At 36.7% G+C, this 26652-nt stretch overlaps 2 protein-coding genes across 2 annotated transcripts in view; one reads left to right on the plus strand and one right to left on the minus strand.

The window, feature by feature from the left end:
* The first annotated feature begins 4101 nt into the window (after positions 1-4101).
* Positions 4102-26652, plus strand: part of LOC5570907 (phosphoglucomutase-2) — a 300316-nt gene continuing 277765 nt past the window's right edge. Inside the window, exon 1 of the mRNA XM_021844938.1 lies at positions 4102-4380. The gene's annotated coding sequence lies outside the window, so the exon portion shown is untranslated. The remainder of the gene's footprint in view (positions 4381-26652) is intronic.
* Positions 4389-25088, minus strand: LOC5570911 (acylphosphatase-2). The gene is made up of 3 exons (XM_001653338.2): positions 24695-25088; positions 16981-17107; positions 4389-4976 (listed from the first exon to the last, which is right to left on the minus strand). The coding sequence occupies exons 1-3, from the start codon at positions 24762-24764 to the stop codon at positions 4862-4864; spliced, it is 312 nt and encodes a 103-aa protein (XP_001653388.1). The 5' UTR covers positions 24765-25088; the 3' UTR covers positions 4389-4861.

Consider the following 26652-nt stretch of genomic DNA (forward strand, 5'->3'; position numbering starts at 1 on the left):
TGTTTGCTAGTTTATTAATTAGAACCAAGAAAATGAAGTACGAAAAAATAAGCACAATTTTTGAACGTTGGAAGTACGAAACTTTAGGAAGCATCAAAAGCCAAAAATAGGTTAAATTTCCATAGATTTTATTGAAGTTGATACTATATTTATAGAAAAAGCGACAAGAACATGTGATTTTATGCGATTTTTAGTTAAGTGATAAGTAAAAATATATAACTTTTTTGTGACCCGACAAGTGTTGCTTTTACGATCGATTTAGTTAAATTATTGAGTAACATTTGCTTCTAAGAAAATGTGCTGAATCTGATAGCTGAAACGTAGTTTCATGAAACACGACGTTTTGATCTTTACGAAAATATTACAGTGTTAGAAAACAGCGATGACGTCAAGATCAACTCTAAGAATTTCGTGTATAATGCTGACGAGAACGCGAAAACGTTTCACGAAGTTCAGAAGATGATATTAAAAAGTTATTGCCACTAGTAGGTATTCAGAATAGCAAAATTTACTGTGCAGGTCTTTGTTTGTTAATAGCTGCTGCAGTGTAAGCCGAATTTATGTTACAAGGTGCACCAGGCCTCAATGATGATAACAGGCAGCATACAGTGAATTAAGACAAATTTTATAGTTTACTAAACAGATCACGATTGGAGTCAAATATACCATATTACCAAAAAAACATAACCAACCATCATTCTACGTAGCACATGTTGACCGACGTATATTATTAAGCGAGAATGTAGGAGCGAGAAAGAGAAATTGAAGTTTCGTTATAGAACACCGAAATGTAAAATATTTGCCAAAAGTAGCGTTAAGGATCTTAGAAACGAATCGAAGCACAGGATTGCATAAGATCATTATGGAGTAAGTTTATGAGACTAAATAAATACCATTAGTTTATTACAAACCTCGTAGGAAGTTGCGTAGTAAAGTTATATCACATCCCTTCCCTGGTCGCATTCTGTAGTTGTCTCATCAATTATGAATAACGTACCGTGACCGTGAAGCGTACGCGGATAATTTTGATAGCGCGGGCTCCACAAATGAAATAACAAAATTCGAGTAAACAGTAATTGATATGCCCTTCAAGTCAGAACTGTTTCCATTTGAATCGAAAACATTTGTGCTTTGTTAACGAATAATAAAAATTGTGGTGTTTCAGCTTTTTTAAAACGCTTACAATCAATCATGCTGAGAAGCAGGCTCTTTTCAAGTGAGGACGTAATATATACATTTCATTTATTTATTTAACATTTAAATATATAACATTGTATCAACAATTTCACGCCACAATACTTGGTTCGGGGACGCATCTTTCCATCCTCGGTTCTGCCACACGCTCACCAAATCGATGCGCACTTGATGCGGCCACCCAGCTCGCTGCGCTTCAAGCCTTCTTGTACCAACCGGATCCGAAACGAACACCATCTTTGTAGGTTTGCTGTCCGGAATTCTTGCAACATGCCCTGCCCATCGTGTCCTTCCAGCTTTGGCCACCATTTGGATATTGGGTTTGCCGTAGAGTTTGGCGAGCTCGTGGTTCATCCTTCGTCGGTTTCCTGCACACCGCCAAAAATCGTCCTAAGCACCCGACGTTCGAAGATTCCAAGTGCTTGCAAGTTCTCTTCCAGCATCGTCCACGTTTCATGCTCGTAGAGGACTACCGGCCTTATGAGCGTTTTGTACATGGTACATTTGGTGCGGGTGTGAATCTTTTTTGATCGCAGCTTCTTGTGAAGGTCATAGTAGGCCCGACTTCCACTGATGATGCGCCTCCGTATTTCACGTCTAACGTTATTGTCAGCCGTCAGCAAGGATCCATGGTAGACCAACTCGTCGACCACCTCGAACGTAACACTGCAACTTAGGCGATCCCAATCGCGCTCGGCCCCACCATCTAGCATGTACCATCACCAGTCCAACTTTTGCTGCCTCGCGTTCCAGGCCGGTGTACATGTCTGCCACCTTTTCAAATGTTCAGCCGACAATGTCCATATCATTCGCGAAGCATACAAATTGACTGGATCTCGTAAAAATCGTACCCCAGCTTTTAAGACCGGCTCTCCACATAACACCTTCTAGCGCAATATTGAACAACAGGTACGAAAGTCTATCACCTTGTCATAGTCCCCGGCGGGATCCAAACGAACTGGGATGTTCGCCTGAAACCTTCACACAATTTTGGCACACCTTCCATCGTCGTTCTTATCAATCTCGTAAGCTTCCCGGGAAAGCTGTTCTCGTCCATGATTTTCCATAGCTCTACGCGGTCGATACTATCGTATACCGCCCTGAAATCGATGAAAATGTGATGCGCTGGGACCTGGTATTCACGACATTTTTGGAGGATATGCCGTACAGTAAAGATCTGGTCCGTTGTCGATCGGCCTTCAACGATCAACGATCAGCCATCAAAGCCGGCTTGATAACTTCCCACGAACTCGTTTACTACAGATGACAGACGACGGAAGATGATCTGGGATAATACGTTGTAGGCCGCGTTTAGAATGCAATCGCTCGAAAGTTCTCACAATCTAATTTGTCGCCTTTTTTGTATATTGGGCATATTACCTCCAGTAGCCAGCCTCTCCGGGTCCATATTTATGGGCTGGTACACAAAATATGTCACGCTAAATGTCAGCTTGTTAGACCCCTCCCTCCCTTTTGTCATGCGTTTTGTATGAGTTTCCATCGTCCGCAGTACCGACGAAGGCATTTCCTCCGTTGTCCCGACCTTCATTTTCTGTGCTCTCAGCGCCATTCAGATGTTCGACGAGTGTAGTGCCCTTTTGATTTAGACACGGTTCGATTTATATCCAATTGTTATATCCAATAATGATCAAAAATAAAGAACAAAAGTTTATTGTATAGATTGATAGACATATTACAACAGCCTCAATATGTGGTATGATAAAAAAAAATAATTGTAATAAGCGGGTGAAGCCGATGAACTAAAAATTGCTTGTTGAGGCAACTCGTTTTGGTCTTTATTCTCAGCACATCTCTGTGGGCAGCGAGGTGGGTAGTTCATCAGTCGGTTATCGTTTATTGCTGTAATATTCTCTGCATAAAAGTAGATTAAGTTAAAACAATATCATAGTGTTCATTTTCAGCCATAATTACCTTCCAGTTCAAACAAATTATCGCTGAACAAATGCAGCTTATTAACATCACCACTGCGAAAACTTTTTACGGACGCCATATTTTTACACAATGTGCTTCAGAAGAATGTATACATTGCACATCTTTGAATATGTTTCAAATGGCGTATATGTGCTGCAAATATAAGGTATTTAATACTATCATAGTGTGTATATGGCACAAATTGGAAATTTGAGCAACGTGTGTGCAAATCCACATTAATTCAAGGGAGCCATATTCTTGAGTGATATATAGAACTAGAAGGAATCTCGAGAAATCTTGTGCCAAACAAACAAAAATTGATTCGAATAAGAACAAATAAAGCAAATCATTTTCCACACCAGTTTTCTGTAGCTCTCCAAGAACAATTCATATGATGGACAAGTTTTATAAAAAGATTTAAAAAAAATGATTGATGTGAGCTTGAAAATGAGGCTTTTTTTAAACAATCACTTTTATGGTGGATGAATATCATTTTAAAATCCCAAAATCAATGAAGAATGTGCCAATTTCCTTACGTGCCCCGTTCAATTGAATTGAGTGAATTGAAATAATTGAAATAATAAAAAGCAATTATAAGCCGGCAAATAATACAGAAATATTGTTGTAATGATTCACAATATATTTTATATCAATATAGTTTTCTCTGTGTGTGTGATGCAGTGGCGTAGCCAGAAATTATTTCTAAGAACATTAGGAGTCTTGAGAAGAACACATAATTTTTTACCAGCATACCAGCATATTTCTTACCTACGTCCAAAACTGTTAAACCATTCATACTATATATTGCAATTACTAAATCATCTCAAATTTATGCATACAGCTAGGTTGCTGATTTGAATTGCGTTGAGAAATAATCGGGTTGGGTTATGGGTTCCCTTAAATATTATTTTTCCGTGCACGTTTGCACAAGCGAAAACGTCAAAAGCAAACAAAAGCACATCAAAACAAATCGATGTTTATTTACATTTTCCAGTAACCTTCCTTCGCCTTACTTGCGTTCTTGTGCCGTGGTTTAGCTAAACATTTTAGAGTTTTACAAGTTGTTTTGGTGATTTATTTGCCGATTATTGTGATAAATTACCTAACATTTCGAAAAAGTTGTGAATATTGTGCAGTGTGGGTTCTAGAGTGTTGGAATTCATCCAGATTTCCCAGTTTTCCGGACGCATATTCCTTTCCCAAACAAACACCTGTTGAACAGGTTGAACATCAAGGGCGAATAAAACAAAGCAGGTAAGTCGTAATAAATCTTTATATTTTTATTAATAATCTCATCTAAGTAATGGTAAATTATACATGTCGAACTTAGAAGCTAGACAGCGCTGTTACCTAAAAGATTCTTACGGGCCCGAAAAGAAAAGAAATGTGTTTGAATTAGTAGCTAAATAAAGCCTGTTCCGATACCGGTATTCGCATCGATTAATCGATGTTTTGTAGGTTTGCTTTATATTATGCGTAAATAAAGAAAATATGTTCTAATTGTAACAAATATACATACAAAATACAGCACATATTCAGTTTGAAATCCCTCCTTGATGGTGTCGAATATCAACTCAACCGTTGATAACATTTCTCATATTCCGGGGATCAACATATACATTATTAGTTACAGCTTTCTTTACACGATTCATCAGCGATAAGCAGTCTCCTGAACGCTCTGCTGTTGCTGAGTCCCTAGCAGTTAAAATTAAACCAAGCGGATTTCCGGGTATCCTTAGAATCTAATAGCGAAGTCTGTGAACGCAAACCGGGACAGTGTGCCCCAGTTTGTGAATTCTGCCTTGTCGATCTTGCAGCCAGGTGATCCGGTTTTCGACAGCCATTCGACCCTGGAATGAAGTAGAGAAAAAAGTGCTTTAGTTATCTGATAAAGAATTTTGTCAATTTATGTTACATTGGAAACGCATTTTCTTTTTTCATGCACTCATTGTTGCATTTTTTTTCATTCTTATTGATTAAAACAACTTTAATACCTATTCACCATTATACATTTAATTGCATGACAATGATTCCTGTAGGAAACTTTAAAACTAATGGACCATTTTGTAGGGACAATGGAATTTGACCCTTAGCACGATATTTAGCAAATCCCGTGAAATGCCACGAAATTAATCAAACCTGAAGAATATGTCAAGTAGCAGCAAATTCTAATATTTTGTTTATGAAAATGATTTTTAATTTTTATTTTACTCTAGCTTCTACTAACAATTTTTAATTATGTTTGTTCCAAACTCCGCCATTGAATAAATTATCTTAATTCGTAACAAAAAACAATTTAGTTTTAATGAATATCGCTAAAATTAATCCCGTATTGAATATTTGCATAAAAAACTTGTTGTTCAGCATAAAGTCAAACAATATGAAAACGTAACAAAGCCACGAAATGCTGGTTTGATCACATTGCTTAGCCGCAAAATATCAAGAACGTTACTGCAAATTTTCGGGTTCCCTACCAATGCATTGCTAAGTAGATGAAACAATTTTTTCTCATCTACTTATAGGTGTTCCACTAAACAGCTCGAAGATTTATTATAATGCATTGCTTTTGGCGAGGTTATTTCAAGTTGCTTGATTTCTGGTTGCTTTTAAAGTATATTCGAAGACCATTTCAGTTTTTGATTTATTTGTGTATGCCTGTCGGTTATACTATTTTTCAGGCCAACTGATTTAAAACATTTTAGAAATCACTAACTAGTTATTATTTCAACAGAAACCTATCACTCATTCCAAAAAAAAAATAGTCATTAATAGTCGTAGCGGTAAACGCGTAGCAATTCAGCCATGTCGTTAGCCGTGAGTTTGAATCCCGCCAGTTGAGTATGTTTTCGCGACTTTCCAGGGCAGAGAGTATCGTGCCCGACCCTTATTCTACGCCAGTGGTGCTCAAGCTGCAGCAAATTGCGGGCCAAATCGTAAATTTTTTTCAAAGCTGCGAGCCATGATGTTAGTTTTACTTCTTCTCATAAGCGTTGTGTCATTTAAAATGCAGTTTTAGTTTTTAAGGCTATCAAATATCATCCAAAATTTCAGCACTGAGGTTCAAGTGTGTCTACCATATTGGTCAAGACCAAGGGAGGTACTCCCGACTCTTTCTCGCTACCCGAACGTGTCGTTGGTGTAAACAACTATACAAAATAACGATCAAACATTGATGAAGGCGTAATAGATTTTCTCGAAATGATCTATTTTGTGAATTTAGCTAAATTTGCTGATAAAATCGCCAATAGCGCATTGCACTAACACTTAGTACATAACTGCTAGCAAACTGTATCTTTCAAGCGCATTGATTAGTTGAAATCCTGCGAATCACTTTTTCGCCATAAGTCTTAAAAATGGTTCTGGACTTTTCGGCATTTCAATTTTACTCCCATTTGACAGCCGACCTGCACCCTTGGTCAAGACGGCTACTGATAAAATAGCATGTTAAGCCATACGTTAAATGAAATTTTCTTTATTCTTTTTTATAACACTTACAAAGCAGAGTCTTCGTGGCATTTCAGGACATTATTAAATGTTAACTGTCATAAGAAGCTGCTTTATAACAAGTTTTATCATATGCTGAACAACAACAGTTAGTAATCAAATGCTGAGAATCACAAAAAAGCGATATGAGTAACTGACATTGAAGAAGGCTGCAAGTGGTAGTCAAAATACGCGTATCTGTCAAAGATAAGCAACTAGGGCGGAATTAAAAGGTAAAAGGTACTCCAATCTACTTTTTTTAATTCTCTATTGAGATTCTGCTCAGAGGGTTCGAATACATCAAAAAGATAGTCAAATGCTGTTTTCCATACAAAATTCCCAAGTTTGTGGCTCTTTATTTCAGCTTATGCTGGTCCAAATTGGCTAAGATTTGAATGACGAACTACAAATAGCCTGATACTTTGTCTGTAGTGAATTCATCACATTGCAGTATTTTTTCAGAGTATAAGAGAGTTGTTCAAATACAAAAAAAAAACAAAGATTATTTAATTTAATTCAAAAACGGAAAGTTGTGGGATGTTGGTTTATTCGGCAAAGTTGTTCACTTTCAGAAGTTACGTAAATTTGCAGAACCCACCAACAAGCTATTCGTTCTACTTTCAGCCAGATCAGACCAGAAGATGAGATACAGAGTCTCAAGCTTGGGAATTTTACATGGAATACGGCGTATGGTTACTAACTTTTGTCACAGACTGTATCTATTATTGAATCAAACGCTGCATCCATATTGATTATAAATTTTTGTTCAATTTGTTTAAATTTGAATAACGTAAAATAATTGTTGGCAGGGTTTGAGAATCACAGGCGATTCAGATGCATAAGAATTTCAATAAGAAAGAAATATTATCAGAAATATTTATTAAGTAAAGTAGTACTTTAGATATTAGATCTCAGTTTGGAAACGAAATGCAGCAGAGGTATCAAAATTTAACTGGATTGCCTACATCTTTAATTATAATACATTGTTGCTGTTTGCTTCTTCAATTTCCGTTTGGACCCATCTTAAACTTAATGGCGTGAAAATGTCCAAATGCAGAAATATAAATCTCGAAATATGAGCCGTTTGTATGAAAATATCTATTTTTTCCTTTTTATTTCAAATATTGTATAATACAAGGAAACCAATGCGTCTATAAGCAATCAGTGGTGGAAAAGTTCGCATCACGAAGCAGCTCACGAGTGTATACCAACGCGTAACAAACATCACCGACTCGCGAACTGGCTAGGTGTGAGTAAGTCCGCACCCGTCTGCTCGGGAGAACATGTTGTAAGAAGTAGCAACAAACTCGGGATCGTTTACTCGCGAGTAACCGAGCAAAGTGTGATTAATTATGGTTTTGACAGACAAATTAATTGTATAACCATCAAATCGACAGTAAACAGTTAGTTTGTAGTCAAAAACCCTTGGAAACCATAAATCTCGGAGGGGAAGCAGCTTTTTTCTAAAAGCACAATATGACTCTGAGCAGCTCTGAACTCGTTCGCGAATCACTTTTAGCTTCGGTTACTCGGGAGCACGACAGATGCGAGTAAACCAGCACTCTGACGCTCGGGAGCGTTTGGTTTTGTTTTTGTTCCAGTTCAGCAGAACTGTTCGCTACTTTCCATCACTGTAAGCAATATAGATAAAAGAGACAGGGGAAAAGCACTAAGCAAAACGAAACAGGGGAAAAGCACTAATTTTCGACCTACATACAAGAAATTTGTGCCAATTTTCGGATTTCCAGAGAAAGTATGCCGAAATCGTATTAATGGGTCGAAAATTAGTGCTAGATCGAAAACTGATGCTCTTTCCCTACTTGTATTTTACAAAATTTTGTAGAAATGTTTCTTTTTACAAGCCAGGTATAAGTTTTTAATTCTCATGTGAATGTTTAAAATTTAAAATCTTCTTAAATCTTGAAATGATAAAATCTTCGAGTTGAATGGCATTGGCTGAGCAGAGCATACAATGCGATTACCCAAAAAATAAATCTATCAATCAATTTTTTTTTCGGCTGCGCTGCTACTTGCGGTGTTAAGTCTTTTAATTTTTTAGTCATTTTTATTGATTCAGCATAAAACATGTTAAGACAAAGAAGCAGAACTTTTGATTGACATATTGGTAAGGACAAATACAGTTCTCAGTTCCCTTTGGGCGTCGTCCATGAGCATAATTAACACGATTGAAAATATTTCGATTGGTTTTTCGTCAATTTTACAAAAATAATTTAATATTGAAGAGGAAAACTGGTACGAAAAATAGTACATTTTTCAGGTAAGCAGGTCTCTTTTCAGAATCTTGGTCATCATTTTAATCAAAATGGTCTCTAAAGTCACTACATTTTAAACATTTCTGCTCTGCATCCTGGTGCAAAATTCTAGAGGTTTCAAAGACTATTACCCGATATTCCACAAGTTCCTAGTGATATTTTCCTCAGATTTCAAGTAGTGCTTCAGAAATTTTAGTGATTTCTCCTTCAGGGACACTGTCAGCGTCAGGGACGTTCAGAGGAATTTCTTCAGAATTTTGTCCAGAAAATCCTAGAGCACATCAATGCTACTATCTCCAGTAATTATCTGGCATTTTGATAAGAATTATTTGAAAAATTTATCTACGATTACTCTCAAGAATTGCTGAAATAATTCATTCAGGCATTATTCGATAAAATCTATAATTTTTTCCAAGAATTTCTCAATAAATTCTACCTTGTATTCCTGACTAAGTTTCCCGGATTTTGTTTTTCGGTATTTCTCCAGCATTTCATCAAAATATTATTGCAGGGGTTGACACATTTCTCGAATAATTAAGAATAAATAAACAAGATTTCCAAATCTCCATGGAATATTCAACTTTGAATTATTCTAACAATGTATGTTGGAAAACTAAAGTTATTTAATTTTACGATCAAACCTTCATGCCAATCACTGTCGAACGCTTTTCCTATGTCTAGAAGAGCAAGACCAGTAGAATAGCCTTCAGATTTGTTGGAACGGATCAAATTTGTTACACGTAAAAGTTGATGAGATGTTTTTTAAAATTGGAACAACCTTAGCATTTTTCCATTTGTCAAAAAAAAAATGAAAATGCGTGAAATGCTGCAGAAGTTATAGGGGAATCAATGGATAAATTTCTGGAGAACTTGGAAATTCCTTGAAAAACGGAACAGTTTTCGGAGGAATTCCTGATCCTTTGAAAATTGACCAGATTGAGATCATGGAGATGTCTACAATGAAATTCTTGGAAGAATATCTTAGAATGTTCGTGAAAAATCACAAATCAAAATCCTGAAGAGACCTTTGAAGTGATATGTGAAAAAATCTACAGCAAAACAAACAGTTATACTTGTTGTAATATTACGAGGAATTCCAAATAAGTCTTAAACATATTCTTTAAAAAACGTCTGATCAAATCAGGAATTAAACACTTTCATGTCGTGGTTCCTGGTAGCTTTCATTTTGTTTGTTGTTTGTTTTAGGTTAGAAGATCTCTTACCTGTTTTCAAGACGGTCGGTCACTAAAAGTGGAAAATAGGATATAAATTTATAGTTATATCTAAAATATAAATAAATCATCTTCTATATTTGGGTGAATTTTTTGAGCCTGGATTTTTTTGATGACCTGGAAAATCCTAGAGATTTCAAGGAATTTCTGAAAATGAATATACACCCTGCTTGATTATCATATCAATGCCCATTGCAATAAGTTTCTAGTTTTTTCTTGTATTTCAGACAATTTTGTGAAGATATTATAGTTAGTTTGAATGATAAAAAAAAAATCATGGAACGTTTTTTTTTTGGTTATGCATCGTGCGCCACAGGCGAACTATGGAAAATACCCATACAACTGGTAAAAATTTGGTTGCGTTCGGTTTCGTACAGTGTGCACATAGCAATTGAAATTCGCGTGAGAATTTATATGGGGTCATGGAAAACGCGACGATCCATAAACAAATCAAAGTATCCATACAAAAGGTGTAGCATAGGGGGGAAGGGGAAAATGAAACTTGAAAAAGGTCAGATTTTGCTTGACATGATTTATGGAGCTATAACATTTATTAAAACCATAACCGACCAAAACTACGCTGAAGTATGGTTTTTAATGTGTCTAACAACTTTGCTGAAAGAAGTAAAGGGTTTATTCACCAATTTCATAACGCTGAAAGGGGTGGGTGGGTGCCCTCATGTTGTTACGGCTCATACAAAATTTGTAAAATACTCATACAAAAAGTGTTACGCTTGGTGGGTGTCCAAAAAGGCCATTTCCAGCGTTATGAATAAACCCAAAGTGCTATAATAAGTATGAAAAAGTTATAACTCTTCAAATCGTGGTTTTCTTAACCTTTCTGCTGTCGCAAAAGTTTGTGTAACACGAGTACCGTTTTGATTCATATTACGGACACTTAGGTCCTCGGTGAAATACAACACCTCAAAAAGCATATAAAATAAATCATTGAAAAGCATATATAATAATCATTTGATTTAAATTCCGGACAGCTCAAGGAAATCATAATTAGAATTTTCAAATCATAAATTGAACTAACCTAACCACTAGAAAGACGTCTAAGGTAGTTGATCATTTTAAATTTTAATTGTTATCTATAAAAAATGCTTATTAAAGTCAAGGGCAACCTGTTGGTGATATTATTAAAAACACTTTTGTCATCGTGTGCATATTTAGTGGTTTTCATATTGATTCTTTTAGGACTCCAAATTGAACCGAAAAAATAACTTTGATCTGATTGGATTCATTCTAATGTGCGTTTTTTGATATAACGGATTATCCGTCCTACCGTTTTGACTCATATTCCGAACACTTAAGGCCAACAGTGATTTCAAATGCATCTGATTGGCATAAATTGGCTGATATTTGTGTAAATTTTAAATTCTTCGCTAAGTCTAACTGTTAGCTGTTGGGTGTAACAATAATAATGTTGATTTAATAGGTTTTAGTATTGTATTTAGGTAAAAGTATGAAACAACATTTTGATTCAAATGCCGAACACTGTGTTCATTCTGTCTCATATTCCGAACACCTCGATTCAAATTCCGAACATAACGAATTAATTGTATTCAAATGAATAATTTCGTAAATAAATGTATCTGAGCTTGTTCTACTGGCCTCAAACTAGAGAATCATCACTACTCCCGTGGTATAAATTATATTGGAGACGTTAAAATTGAATTGTAATTGACTGCCATTTCCTTGTTATTTGGTGACATATTTCAGCGAAACATTTCAATCAAATCGCCATACAAAAACCGAGTGTTCGGAATATGAGTCTGTTCGGAATTTGAGGCAAAACGGTACTATTAACCGTTTTGGCTCATATTCCGAACACTCAAGGCCAACAGTGAGTTAAAAGCATCTGCTTTGCATAAATAAGCTTAAATATGAGAAAATTTTAATTTCTTCGCAAAGTTTAACTGTTTGCTGTCGGGTGTGTTGATAAAATTGTTTGTTTAAGCTTGTTTAGTATTGTTTTAACGTAAAAGTATGGAATAACATGTTGATTAAAATGCCGAACACTGTGCTCATTCTGTCTCATATTCCGAACAGCACGAAAAAAATCGTAGACAAATGAATTATTTCGCAAATAAATTTATCTGAGCTGGTTCTGCTGGTCCCGAACTAGAGAATCATGACTACTCCTGAGGTATAAAATAGATAGGAAAACGCTTAAATTGAATTGTAATTGACTGTTTTTTTCTTGTAATTTGATGACATATTTCAGCGAAACGGTTCAACCAAACCGCCATAAAAAAACGAGTGTTCGGAATATCAGTATGTTCGAAATTTGAGACAAAACGGTAGTTATCTGTCTCGGAATCGGCACCCTTGAAAGGATCGTTGAAAGTTTCAAGACAACTTCAAAACTGTCCATTGCCAATGCGAACAACTTTGAACTAAATCTCGTAAAAATAAACGTGGACAACAGCACCGCATAAAGTTATATAGGTTACGGTTGGTTTAAAAAATATTAAATTTGTGCACGTTGTCAACAATCCGTCAAAGGTTGGTATGTCTATTATGAAAAGTAAAGATCCCTCGACTCGAAGGCAAAGACGGTTCTTAAAACACACCATACATTACGTATCTCCCTTCAGTCGTGCCCACCGTCGTCGCCATCGTCGTGTGTCACTGAACGCAAAGTGGGTTGGTTGATCTTTGACGAATTTTCTAGGCTGTCGTCGTCAGTTAGTAAGGGGGTGGGGGAAGGATCGATGTGCCGTTCGTCATGTGGAAGATGCTGTATTAATAGCTTAAAGAAAGCATAAAAAGAGATCTCGCGTAGACATTAAAACTACGCAAACACGTCGCGGTCACCCCACACGGTAGTGCGGGCAATGAAACCGCGGGAACCATTTCGAAATGGATTAATTGACTATTGACGGTTAGCAGAGTGAATGAGAATGGTCGGACGATTTCGTCTCATAGAGCGTTGAACATAAGCGAAAGATTCTAACGTTACATGTGGTAATTAGGACCCATTTGAAAATTTGCCTAGATATAAACTGTTCTCGTTATTACGTGCGTTTCGGTTGTTGATACGCGCTCTCTGCTTGGCTTTAAATTAGATAATCAACTTTCCGTTTAGCCTTAACCTAATTACGAGCTGCGCGAGGTTGTTGCTGTTTCCGATGTGAGAGATTGGTTTTGGTCCATCACTTTTCAGTATAGGCAGGGCTGGTAGCAGGTTTCTTTTCAGTGGCTCGGTCACTATTGTAATGAAATTTTATTTTTAAAAGAAGATCTATAAAATCTCTTTTTTAAACCAAAATGATCGCCACAGCCGCTTTTTCCTGTTCCTGCTTGCTATGAATCATGGAGCAATATTCTGGAGGCTTCAAATAAACTTGAAGAGATTTTTTCGTGACTTTTACATAGGTTCTTCCGGATGTTCTTCTCCGATTTCTCGAGGAAAACCTTCTAGAACTCTTCTAGTAATTTCACTGGATATTACTTCTGAAATACAATCTAGAGATCTTTCCTGAATTTGTTTAGTTATTCCTGCACCATTTATTCCAGAAATTCTTCCAGTGTTTTTCATGGCATTCTTAAAAAAATCCAGGTACAAACCCCGGGATTTCCTTGAGTGATTTTTCCACTAAACTTGATTTCAATGCAAGTCTCTTAAAAGTATATTTTTTAACCAGAATGGTCTCTAAAGTCACTTTTTTCCTTTACCTTCTTTAAGTGAATCTTGGAGTAAAATTCTAGAGCTTTGGGAAAAACTTTTAGCGAGGCTTAAGGATCTAATTGCATTTGCAGAAATGAAAAAGGCAGTTTTCTACTGGATGGTCAACAAATCTAGAATTTTTTTTTTTCATTTTGTCAATTACAATAAATGGACATTCTTGTTTTTCGTTATTTGTTGACTTATCAGAAGAAAACTGATTTAAATGTTTTGACAAACACTCTTACTAGACCATTCAGCGATTGTTTCATAGGTTCTTATGGAATTTCTAGGATTCCTCGAGCACCTTTAGAAAATTTATCTTGTGATTTCTCCAGAGTTTTCGTCTAGAATACTTTGAGGGACACCTTCGGCTGCCCAGAAATTCGTCAAGAGATTCGCCAGTTCTCTTTGAAATACTTGCAGTGATTTTTTTTAAGGGAAACTTAAGGGAATTTCTCCAGAATTTGCTCAAGGAAGTCCAACGCAATTACCGTTAATTTCCTACTTTTTATTCCAGGGATTATTTCAATCAATCTATTAGGAATTCTTACAGGAATTCCGAAATAAATTCGATCAGGAATTTCTCATTAGGTTCCTCCAGAAATTACTCTAGAATTGTCTCAAGTATTTTATCCAGGGGTTACAAGGATTCAGCAAAATTTAATTTCATGTTTCTCACCAGCAAACAGTACTGTAATTATTCCAGTAATTCTTCTGATAACCCGTACAGAGATTTATTCAGAGATTCCACTGAGAGATTATATTTTGCAATAGTTTTCTTAGCAATGTATCTAAGAAATTCTTCCTAACTTCCTCTGGAGTCCAAGCATTACAGAGATCCTTGTCGAAATTCATCAGTAATTTCTACAGAAGTTTCATCGAAGATCAATTTCTATTTTCGTAACATTCGTATTTTTTTAAGAAACTCCTCCACTAATTTCTAAGAAATATACATTTTCCTATAACTTCCTCTAAAACATTCTCTAGACATTTTTGAAGGGCTTCCTGAAACAAGCCTTGGAGTAATCTCAGCAGTAATTCGATCGAGAGCCCAGATAGCTATTCAGCAAAACCAAGCTGAGTGAGGGTCGTGGGTTCGAATCCCACCGGCCGATTATCATTTCGGGTCGGAAATTTTCTCGAATTCCCAGCGCATAGAGTATCTTCGTCCTTTCCAAACGATGTAAAAGTCTAATCGGCAAAGAAAGCTACCAGCTAATAACTTTGGAAGTGCTTTGAAGAAATTTGAGAAGCAGGCAAGCAAGCCAGATATAAGAAGAAGAAATCCTTCGAGAAATTTATTTATGCCAGTTGTGGAAGAAATTAGTGGCACTGCTTAAATTCTTGAATATGTCCTAACCGGAACACTTTGATGAAATCCTAGCATCACTGGATAAACTGCTGGATGACACATAACTTTTTTTTGATAAGTTTTGGGACATAAAATCTTTGGAGTAATTCTTGAATTCTTGATTCCTGGTAAAATCTTAAAAGTAATTTTGGTGGTTATCCTTCGAAAAAAAAAAAAATTGGGATGGATTCTTGAAAGTATCTTGAACGCAATTATTTGAGAGATTCATTAAAAATTTCGTAAAGTAATCACTAAATAAACTACTGAAGAAATGCGAATCTTCGGACAAGACAAATACCTGAATCAGTTTCTGATGAAATTCATAAAGAAGGCATGAAATACTACATACGGTGAAACGAGAAGTAATACTTATCGTAATGTCATGAGTAATATTTGTTGTAGTTCGTAAAAATAAAATCTTAAAAATATTCATTAAAAATTCTTATGAAAACTCTCATCTCCTGATTCCTGTTGTTTTTGTTTGCTTGATTCAATTTTTATTTGGTCTTTTATTAGTTTCTGTTTGGTCTCCTTCGTGTATTTGTTTGGTCGCTTTTCCAAGCTCTTTGAAGTTCCTGTTTGTAAGATACCTAATGCCTACCAGCTCTGCAACAATAAGTCCACTGATTTCTCCAGTTTTTACTCTAGCTTTAGCTGATTTCCAAAGTTTCCTAAAGAAAATGGTTTACTCTAGTGCCTTCAAAGAGATTTGTTTAGGGATTTTTTTTTCAGAAAACCTTACCAGAGTAAATCCGAGCTCTTGGATTTACTCTGGAAAGGTTTTCTGAAAAAAAAAGAAAAAAAAAAAATGCCTACGCAGAATTCTAAAGTTATTCTTCCGGTCATTTTTATATACTTTCACGAATCCTACTAGTATCCTATCCATTGTTTCTCACAAAAATTGCTCCAAGAATTATTTCAAAACTTTTCCAAGAATTCCTCTATAAATAGGCCAGGTATTCCTCATGAAGTTCTTTCACAAATTTCTCCAACAATGTAATTGTAATTTCTCAAGTGAATTCTTCGGATTTCACGAAATTCATTCAAAGTTTTACATTATCGAAACAAATTTCTTCACTGATTCCGCCAGATTGAAAAAAAATTGTTTGGAATATTTTGTATGATATTATCCAGGATTGAATATTTTTAGAAAATCCTCAGAGACGTCCTCCAAACATTCTTGAACAGACTTCTTGTAGGAATTCATCAGGAATTTTGACAGAAGTTTCATTAGAAAATACCTTAAGATTTCATTCACAAATATCTCAGATTTTTCCTCCAATAATTTCTAAAAAAAAACCTTATAATTATCCTTGGTTATCCTTAGTTATCCTTATCAAAAAAAATCTGAAGAACTTCCTGATGAAATCTTCGAAATCTATGCAGTAGAAGATATGCTAAGAGAAATGGCTGGATGAAATCTTAAAGAAATGCTGAACCACAATTGGAACAAATCCTATGAAATCCAAGAAATCCCAGGAAAATTGATGGTAGGATCACTGAAATAATTCCGAGAAGAATATTTTTGACAAACTTCTGAAAAAAAATTGGGTCCTGGTGGGTATATGTGTAGTTTTTTTATGGTTGTCATTAGAAAAATACCAGGTTGAGTTTTTGAAATTACCTTGAACAAAATTTATGGAAAAATTTCTTAAAAACTTCTCAAGATTTTGTCGAATACCTAAATAAATTTCTGATGAAACTTCAGGAGACCTACACTGTACCTTAAGTTACTATTTTTGAGACACTTTGTCGCTACCAGCCCTGGGATAGAGGTGGTATGACCTGACCACATACCGTGGAGTTCAAATGTGGGCGAGTTGCATATTATATACTTACATTTTGTTGACATCGGCCTTGGCTCCCTGCATTTTGCCCATAATTGTGCCCTGTTTGGAGTTCTTCACCCACCCTTTAATGCCGAGCGCTATGCAGTTGTCTCTGCAGTGTTTTGTGAAACCACATCCTGGCGAGAAAAAAAAAATCAAGTGGAATGAGGATAGAGAAATGTTAATACAATTTTATAGCACTTGGACGCCGGAGAATTGTGCGCCATTGTCTGTCTTGTTACAGACGTTGATAATGTTACATGTCAGCTGGATAGCTGGAAGACAACCAATGGTCAAGGGAAAACGAGCAATAAATTACAGTCGGCAACTCGATAGGATCCGAGCTGTGCAATTAGGTAATTGATGTTCGCTAAAAATAAGTCACTACTGCGGGTGAAAGTGGCGTTGCTTTGTTGAACTTGATGGATTTCGTTGCTTGCGAACGGTTTTGCAGGTCGTACAAGGAAGCATGATTGGCCTTTGTCGAATAGATACAATCTATTACCGAGCGAATTTATGACATATCAAGTTATTATGACTACCATGGGAAATATGTACAGTGACCGGTGTAAAAGCTACCAATTTGATGTTGTATAAATACTAAATTCTTCAAAATCGTATAAGGGCCCTATTCTAATCCTTATATGGTTATTGTCAAGCGTGTAGTTGGCAATTAAACATGTTAAATAGTCCATGCTTTTGAAAGTTATTTGGTCATATTTGTTACGTTTTGGTCTGATTTTGCTGCTGAATGGTGATATAAATTGAGCGCACTCCTAAGCTTATAACGTAACGTTTTTTTTTATACTTTTGAACGAGATTTAAGCAAAGAGCTAAATCTTATTCAATTAGGACACAAATTAAACAGTTAAAATATTGGAATTGTTAATTCCACTGTTAAGTTTTTTTTTAAATGTAGGTTATTTCCCGTTAGCTCCTAAGCTTTTAAATACATTTAGTTTTTTTCACATTCAGTGGTATCCTGTGTTTTGACATGATTGATAAATAGGCTTCGATTTTACATAAGAACGAGCATTTCTAACCACCCTCTGCATCCTGTTATTATTATTTTTTGTACGAAACGTAAACTCATGAAGGACATTCACCCTTCACAGTGCGTGCCTGAAACCGTTATTAACGAAAAAATATCCAAGAATTTGGCATCCACCATTCGAGAGATATTGTCGCGCCGCCACCAAATCGGATCGCCACTCAAATCGCCGTTTTTTGAAATCAGATTTTAAGTGTGGCGTTGCATTCTTACGATGTTTATGATACAGCGCAATATTCAAAAATGAGTCGCGATGCTTGGAGATTAGGAAAAAAAAAGTTTGTCCTTATTTCTTCCGGATCCATAATATTCAAGCATCTTCTCCGCTAGTTGATGGGGTGTTTAGAGGTGTGGTCGAACAATAAATTAGTGTTTGTGATAACATCAGTTTTGAAGTGGTAGTTGTGCAATGCCAACTTCGGCGAGCCGAAAGTTCACGAAGTAGCCGAAGATGACGTCAAAGCTGCGAACACAGTCCCGTCATCACAATCATTTGATCGTTTTGTTTACATATTTTCGTGACTAATACAAGCAAACGCAAACTAAGAGCCGGGTTCTGTTATATATGACTTCTTCTTCTTTCTGGCGTTACGTCCCAACTGGGACAAAGCCTTATGAGCACTTCCACAGTTATTAACTGAGAGCTTTCTATGCCAATTGACCATTTTTGCATGTGTATATCGTGTGGCAGGTACGAAGATACTCTATGCCCTGAGAAGTCGAGAAAATTTTGAGAGAGAGCCCCTTACATGTCAGAACGATTAACAACCATTAATATCTTGGAATTACTAAATTTCACGAGAGTGTTCATTTTGCCACGATGCCTTTTTACCAGCCTTGTTTTCGACCCAATTTTCTATTTCACTTTTCTGACATATGATATGATTTTAATGGATGTAGCAAGTCGTACTTGTATCAAACTTGAAAACTAGTTGCGGGTAAATGAACAAAATCCATTTTATGATCTCATAAAAAAAATTTGATTTCAGCTCTGGTTAGATCGGGGGATAGCAGTACATGATAAAACCCATCTAAACAAGCACCAAACCTGGGGATCACTATTGCTATCAGATGTTTTGGGGATTGTTTATTGTGCAAGTAAAATAAAACACCTAGGGTGATGTGCTAGTCTTCTTCTTCTTTCTGGCGTTACGTCCCCACTGGGACAGAGCCTGCTTCTCAGCTTAGTGTTCTAATGAGCACTTCCACAGTTATTAACTGAGAGCTTACTATGCCAATGACCATTTTTGCATGTGTATATCGTGTGGCAGGTACGAAGATACTCTATGCCCTGGGAAGTCGAGAAAATTTCCAACCCGAAAAGATCCTCGACCGGTGGGATTCGAACCCACGACCCTCAGCTTGGTCTTGTTGAATAGCTGCGCGTTTACCGCTACGGCTATCTGTGCTAGTATCCATCGTATTAAGCATTGGTCAGTGAGAACTGCAATTGTCCCAGTATTGCGGTGCATGATGCTGAAACAAACTGATGCCAAACAATTCTTTCTCAAAACGGCTTTAGCATTGCACAATAACATTTTGATAAATCTTGATCTCTTTTTGGAAATAATGCAAAGAAAATGCATCTTACCGTATTCTCAGTCCGTCGTATCGTTTTCAACTCCGTCGCAATCAGTTTCCAGATTCGTCTCACAACTTACAGCTCACTGTGTGTATTGAATGGTTAAAACACAACATATCAACGCTATAACAAAATGTTTTACTAGAATATATAGATCTACGGGCATCTCCCTCCATTACTTCAGCATGATGGAATATACTAATTTCCTTTAAAATTAATTGTTCGTCATCATAATTCAGCCCAAACATATGAACACAATACTTTTTGACCGTACAATTATGGCATTTGCTCACAGTACAGCGAAAACAACACAATCAAAGGAACCGTTTTTTACGTCGAGCGCGACGCACACATTGATGCGCACAAGCTATTTTTCTCAGTACGACGGATTGAACTTTGTTTACATTCTCAATTATACGCGGCGGTTGAGGAAACTCCGTAAAATTTGGTGATTTTTTGAAGTTTTACGGCGTGTGATTGGAATGAAATCCTTCAGTGAAGAAGTACGAAGGTTTTCCATAGTGAAAATAAGTGCCCGGCGAAGTAAGTCACCTACGGGGGCGGGAAGAAACTTGTGTTGGAAAGTGGTGTGGCTCAGTCGATCGCTAAGCATTTCTCTCAAATCGTGTTCGTCCATGCGATTTCGGTGAAAAAGTGCAAAGTGGATAATTGAACTGAAGTTATTTACCGAAATACAGTAGTTTTATTGCATTTTTGGTGTACAAGTGTACAAACCATAACAGCTTTCACAAAATTACACTTGAATAATGAATCTATGTTGCAGGTAAGTTTGAATATTCGCCGTAGTGGAACATTTAAAGTTTGATACGACGAATAGTAGCGCTTACGACGAAGTAGAACAAAACCCTATCAATGGTAAACAAGCGAGAAAAATTGGTCGCTTTCTCTTTAGGGCTCTCGTTCGCAGCTGTCATTTATCGAGCTATTTACCGTTTTGAATCATATTACGGACAGCTTCAAATTCCGGACACTCTACTTTGTATGGGAAACATTTCACACGAAAAGTTCTCACTTTCGAGGCTCGTTTTAATAAGCTTTTTCCATAAAAATCTATGCAAACTTATAATGTCCAACTGCCTTACACGTCTCTTTAGTGGCTTGACGACTTCAACTGATAATTAGACTTTTCTATGAATGATTTCCATGAGCTGTCCGGAATTTGAATCAAACTGTCCGGAATATGAGGCAAAAGTGAGGAAGCGTCCGAAATAATAATCATAAAAAGGCCACATATTTCGATTTATTTATAATTATTCAAGTTGCGGAAGCGTATTCTTCCCCCACCATTCGAAAGTATATGATTTTCGACGCTCGATAACGCTGAGAAATCATACAGAATGATTTATATTGTATGCTTTATGCTGATTTTTACTTCACTAAAGCCTTAAGTGTCCGTAATATGAATCAAAACGTTACAACTCGCGAAACATTGCTGATCATGTACCGATACAGAGGGGATGTTTTTCTTCGCTTGCTTTGACCGTGCTTTAAAATAAAATGAGAACGAATGCTGCAATGCTTGATAACGCTAGCTTTCAGGGGCTCGAAAAGATTTTCAAATTCACGGTGAATGGTGGGTGCTATTCTTTCACATTTTTTCGTTAATAACGGTCGGTAGAATAATGGGTAACGGTTCCAGTTAACGGTTTTGATTATTTTTCTTTGGAAGAAGTATAGGACAGGGATGAGAAAAGTACTGGAGCAAACATTTACCGCCTCTACATTTACATCTTTCTACACGACCATCAAAATCCAAAGCAAACCATGACGGTTCAAAACAAAAAATGTCACGGCTCTTCAAAAAATAGCTGTGTTCAACGAGCTGCTCGAACTTGGTTGCAACCACTTGCAAGTCAGCTTTTGGTGTTCATTGAGCCACTCCAACCTACTTCGAGTCGCTCGGGTTTGTGTTCATTGAGCCGAGTCCAACCAACTCCGAGTCGCTCGAAACAGGTTGGAAGCTAGAGTCCGAGCTAGTTCAACCAACTCGCAGTAGCTCGTGTTTTTGACGTTTAAAAACGTAAACATTGAAAAAAAAAAGCAAAATTCCGAAGCGATACGGATTGTTAAGTGCGCGAATTTTTTTTTCACGTGGAATTCCGGTAAATTAGTAAAAAGAGTAAAAAGAGCGTTCATTGAGAAAGCAGCTTGGAGTTGCTCGAAGTAGCTTTGACAGTTATTTGTTGACAAAAAATACGAGCTAGTACAACCAACCCCGAGCAAGTTCGATCAAAGTCATTGAACACAGCTAATGTAATCTTCTTCTTCCTAACGTTTTTCAACCCCGAATGCGAAATGACTCGAGCACAGTGGTGACACGATTTTTGCGGTTTTCGGGGTTTTGCATTTTTGCTCGATAAAGGCAGTATGAAATTGAACTTGTTTATATGTATCGTAACGGAATGATTGTGGTCTTTCTGTTAGAGCTAATAGATTTCAATTAGTTGAAAACACAAGCGAAATATTAGCGATTGAATGATTTAACACTTTTTTCAATCATTCAGCTTGGAATGGCTGCCCGAAAATGGTCATAGTGGAGAGACAAAAACAGTCAAGCAGTGTGTGAACCGTTGGCAGCGCAACGCCTGATGGTATTGATGCTGCTGCTGCTTTGTGTTTTGGTGGAATGGCAGAATCGATGAACTGTGGTGAATTGTGGTCACAGTTCCCAAGACTGGTATAGGATCGATTGGAGCGGCTTAAATGGCCGGAGACTTCGTCCTAGCCAGTAAGAAATCTGAGATGAAATCCCTTTTTTCGATATCAGTAGGAACTTCTCTAGTAATACTTCCAGAAATTCCTATTGGTGCCTCTTTTGAAATAACTCTATAAACATCTCTAGAAACCCAAGCCAGTTTTTTTGTTGGGACAGAAACCACTAGGGCTGCCAGAAGTTCTTGAAATTCCTTTGGAAGGTTCCTTCTGCTATAAACTTCTTCAGGAAATACACCCTGAATTTCAAAAATACTATCGATTGGGTAGGTGTACCAGTTATGGACATAGTGGTTCCCTATTTCGCCTTGCGTGATTACTTAAATGTCTTCTAATTTTGAAAATTTTTGTGAGTTGTATTAGTTAGATTTAAGATATAACTTGATGCTAAAACATTCAAAAAGGTTCAAAATGTGAAAGTTATCAAAATTTTACATATGTCCAAATAGGGAACCACTATGGCCATAACTGGTACACTTTTCCTATATATTTTTTTAAATTATTACGATTATTTTTTTATTTTCTCTCGTAGTTTTATTTTTTAAGATTTATTTTCGTCACTTTATTTTAGAAATGCTCCAGTATTCATTCCAGAGATGCCTCTAGCAAATTCGGTTCATCTCTACCTTCAAGAATTCACGAAGTGATTACTGTAAAACACCTCTAGGCGTTCTGCATGAAATATAAGCAGGGATTTGCATTAGTTTTTTTCTATACGATTTTTTCAAAGGATGTCTTTCTGTAGGATTTTTTCAAAAGAAAATGATAGTAGCAATTTCTGCAAAAAAAAATTGAGAACGGATCAATAATTTCTTCAGGAATTAAGGTAAAGATGAATCGAAGCCACACTTCAAATTTTTAAGAGACGCCCGTTCAAGCTTGAAAACTTGATGATTTGTTACAAGCGAATGACCAAGTGGAAAAAAGTCAGGTCTGTGTTGGCCAGATAAGAATTGATTTTCTAAAATCGAAATTGTGAATGTAAAAAATAATTTGAATAAACAAAATAACACAGTCAGCATTTAAAATGTCCTTTAGAAAAAAATATAAAATTATCCGTTTGTTTAAAAAATACTATGGGACACCCTATACCAGGTTATAACATAAGAACACTAAGCAAAGCATAAAGCATGCTCTGCCTCAGATGAAACGTAATGCCAGAAAGAAGAAGAAAAAAATACAGAAAAAGTAGAAGTAGTAGTACCAGTAGAAAAAATAAGAAGACGAAAAAGAAGAGACGCTGAACTTTAAGCTAGCTATCTCCAAACAATTCAGATTTGGTATACGAATTTGCCCAACACCAACAGACTAAAACAGGCGTGCAATACAAAAACATAGCATCAATTTGAGCATGCTCTCATAACAGTTGTTTATAAAGTATTAAAAACGAAGCTACACCTTGAAATTGCAAGAGCACAAATGGGGATAACCAAACGGCACTCTGCATTGAAATTTTAATCCTTTGGTTGCTCCCACCGAGTAACCTATCCGTACAATTTTCAGCACTTACGGTTGTTAGAATGTTTAGAATTGTGCTCTTGTGCAGTGATTATTATTGATCTTGTTTTACATTTTATACATCTTTGGATTGCACTTTCCTTTATTCTAATAAATCTTACTAGCAAACATATTTATCCAATGAAAATATACCTCAGGTACCATCAAGTATAGTAGTAATAAATTAATTGTTCATAACTGGAAAGTTTCTCATAAAAAATACGAAAATGTTTACCAACTGTTATGTATTGAAGGTAGGCTTTTAAAGAACAAATTGTAAGAACCATTTATTTGTGTCTCAAAGACTTTCAAAGACGCCAATAAATTGTGTTGAGTTTCAAAATATAGGGGCATCAAATCAGCATAACAGAACAAGCTCTTACAACCAATCAGTAGAAAATAACAACTCTATATCGTACAGTTAAACTAGTACGTGGTATTAAATTCTCTCATCAAGAGGTCAATCTTTTCTGTTCAGCGATTCTTCTAGCAACCGCACGTTTCCCCTCCCCTTATTGTTGGCTGTGGGGGGTTCAGACGGGCTGTCGAAGTAAAACAATCCGAGCAAAGTGGAACAATCTGTTTTTAAAAATATTTTCATCTGTGTCGCCGTCCACTGCTGGCTCCGATTCGAGCTATGCAGAGTCGTCCTTCTGGGTGAAGTTTAGACACGAAATATATTTTTCTAGACGACTTGACCATTGACGTAAGATAAAGAGCCGTGTGTGTTGCCATTAAAATTATTCTTAATTTCTACAACTTGGTTGTCTTCTATACTTAACAATTTGAAAATATTACATTCAATGCAAGTTATGCCCTAATGCATTGGTTGTCTTCAGCAGTTTCATTTCTTAAACCCACCTTGCACTTGTCCGAAAATTTCAAAATCGCACTGCACCGGCACGTGATCCTGGACATCCTGGACACCCATTTTCTGTAATTGATTTGTTGCTCACGAGAAACTCTGTTTGCACTTGAAATTCTCAAGCTCAAACGCTTGAATGTTCTAGAAACAATCCACTTGATGCACGGGTTTCACGTTTGGCTGCCCGCCGATTTATAGATAGTCCTTATCGTCTTAACTGTGTCTTGAACAGACTAAAAATATCTTTTCTTTTGCACTTCACTGATCACAGATCGATGATGGGGATTGGTTAGGAGCTACCAAAATGACTCTGTTGTGATTCTTTCCGAACGAACGACGCCAACGGCTGCTAAAATGCGACTGGTTACCGGCCCGGTGCTGTAATCAGAATTTGTTGTCTTCGAACGACACTTTACCGTTTTTTTTTAAACTGAGAATGCGCAATCGGTTTGATCGACTTTCCGAAGCTCTTGCAGATTTCCCGACAGCAATGACCGTGCGCCACTCGCTCACATGATCGATAGCGGAAAATGTGTATACATGGCAGGCGTTTCCAATTAGATTTTTCTAACTTTTTGAATTGTTGTGAACACAAAAAATCAAAACTGGGAAAACGCTTGTAGTAATATTTAAGGAATTGACCACAGAGAACAGACGTACAAAGTCAGTCAGATTTTTTTGTTAACAGTTGTAACGACTGTTTCATAATAACTGTGACCGTTACCCGGCGCTGTATTTCCCAATATGTTAATAAAAAAAATGTGTTTTACTTTTTGGACCATAGGATGTCTAGAAAATGTTTAGCCAGAAAGGATTCTCGAGCGGTTGTGATGGTATTTGAAACCGCGATAGTCAGCATTGCATTGCTGAACATCTGCGCGTTTATCGTTACGGCTATTTGGGTTACGGACCTGTATGATGGACAGTCACCGTCGATGTGATGTTTATTTTAAACACAGGATTTTCGATAATTGTTCTCTGTGGAATTACTCTAGAAATTTGTAGAAAAAATCTTAAGGGAATAATTTGAGAAATCTTTGAATAAAACTTTCAGGACTTCCTGGAAGAATATCTGTTTGAATCCACGGAGGAATGATTGTAAATTCTATCGATTGAACCTCTGGAGGCATTTAAATAAAGCTTGTAATAAGCAATCAGCGATCTCTTAGTTTTTTTTTGCGCGTTGTTACCACTTTTTGTCCAGCTCCAGGTCTGAGGTCCATTGTTATACATTTCTGGAACATCTGGAGGTCCGCTGATACTGTCGAATGATGTATATTTATCAATTTTCCCAAGGTACGATGTGATTTGGTATATACGCCAGAAATCAGAAGAACGCTATATATTAAAAATCTCTTTTTAACCAAAACCCAGTTGGGAACCCCTGACATGCACAACAACAGAGAACGGGAGAGAAATCCCGCGTCTGTGTCTTTACCCTCTGAAAACCCTTGTCGTTCGGTTGTCGTGAGTTTTTCAATCTTAACGAGAGATTTATTTTTAATTGATTTTGGCTTAATCAATGCGGCGAGAAAACCACACTGCTGACGTGTCGATCGAATGTGGTCGATCTTGAGGAAGATTAATGATGATGCTGATGACGATGGCAGGCGTCGTCGTCGATCAATTCATTGTAGCAACAAGAGCACACCTAATCGTGGGAAGCTCACGGTACGTACGACGTAGAATCAGTCGAATTTTCCAGAGGTCATTAAAATTTTCAACTGCTCTTGATGCATGATGTTCGGAAAAATGCGTTCTATTGAGTGGTTTTGACGTAAAACAGTCTGTGGAAATTGCGTTGTAAACACGGTTTGTATTCGTTTGCATGTTAATCTGCTGCAAGTTTTAAATTTAAATGACCAAAGCATTCACTGGCGTCCGAAAACATTGTTGCGTCACCGGGCTTCTGAGGTGTTGTGTTGTTTGCTGATGTTCGGTTTTTTGGTTGAAG

Source organism: Aedes aegypti, chromosome 2 (assembly GCF_002204515.2).
Source record: "Aedes aegypti strain LVP_AGWG chromosome 2, AaegL5.0 Primary Assembly, whole genome shotgun sequence".
NCBI lineage: Eukaryota > Metazoa > Arthropoda > Insecta > Diptera > Culicidae > Aedes > Aedes aegypti.

What these genes read in the sequence shown, in the direction of transcription:
- LOC5570911 (XM_001653338.2), bottom strand. Translation starts at nt 24,764, where the DNA reads ATGGGTGTCCAGGATGTCCAGGATCACGTGCCGGTGCAGTGCGATTTT. An exon ending in AATTTTCGGACAAGTGCAAG is followed by an intron (nt 17,108 to 24,694) that starts GTGGGTTTAAGA and finishes TTTTCTCGCCAG; the next exon opens with GATGTGGTTTCACAAAACAC. An exon ending in AAGGCCGATGTCAACAAAAT is followed by an intron (nt 4,977 to 16,980) that starts GTAAGTATATAA and finishes ACTTCATTCCAG; the next exon opens with GGTCGAATGGCTGTCGAAAA.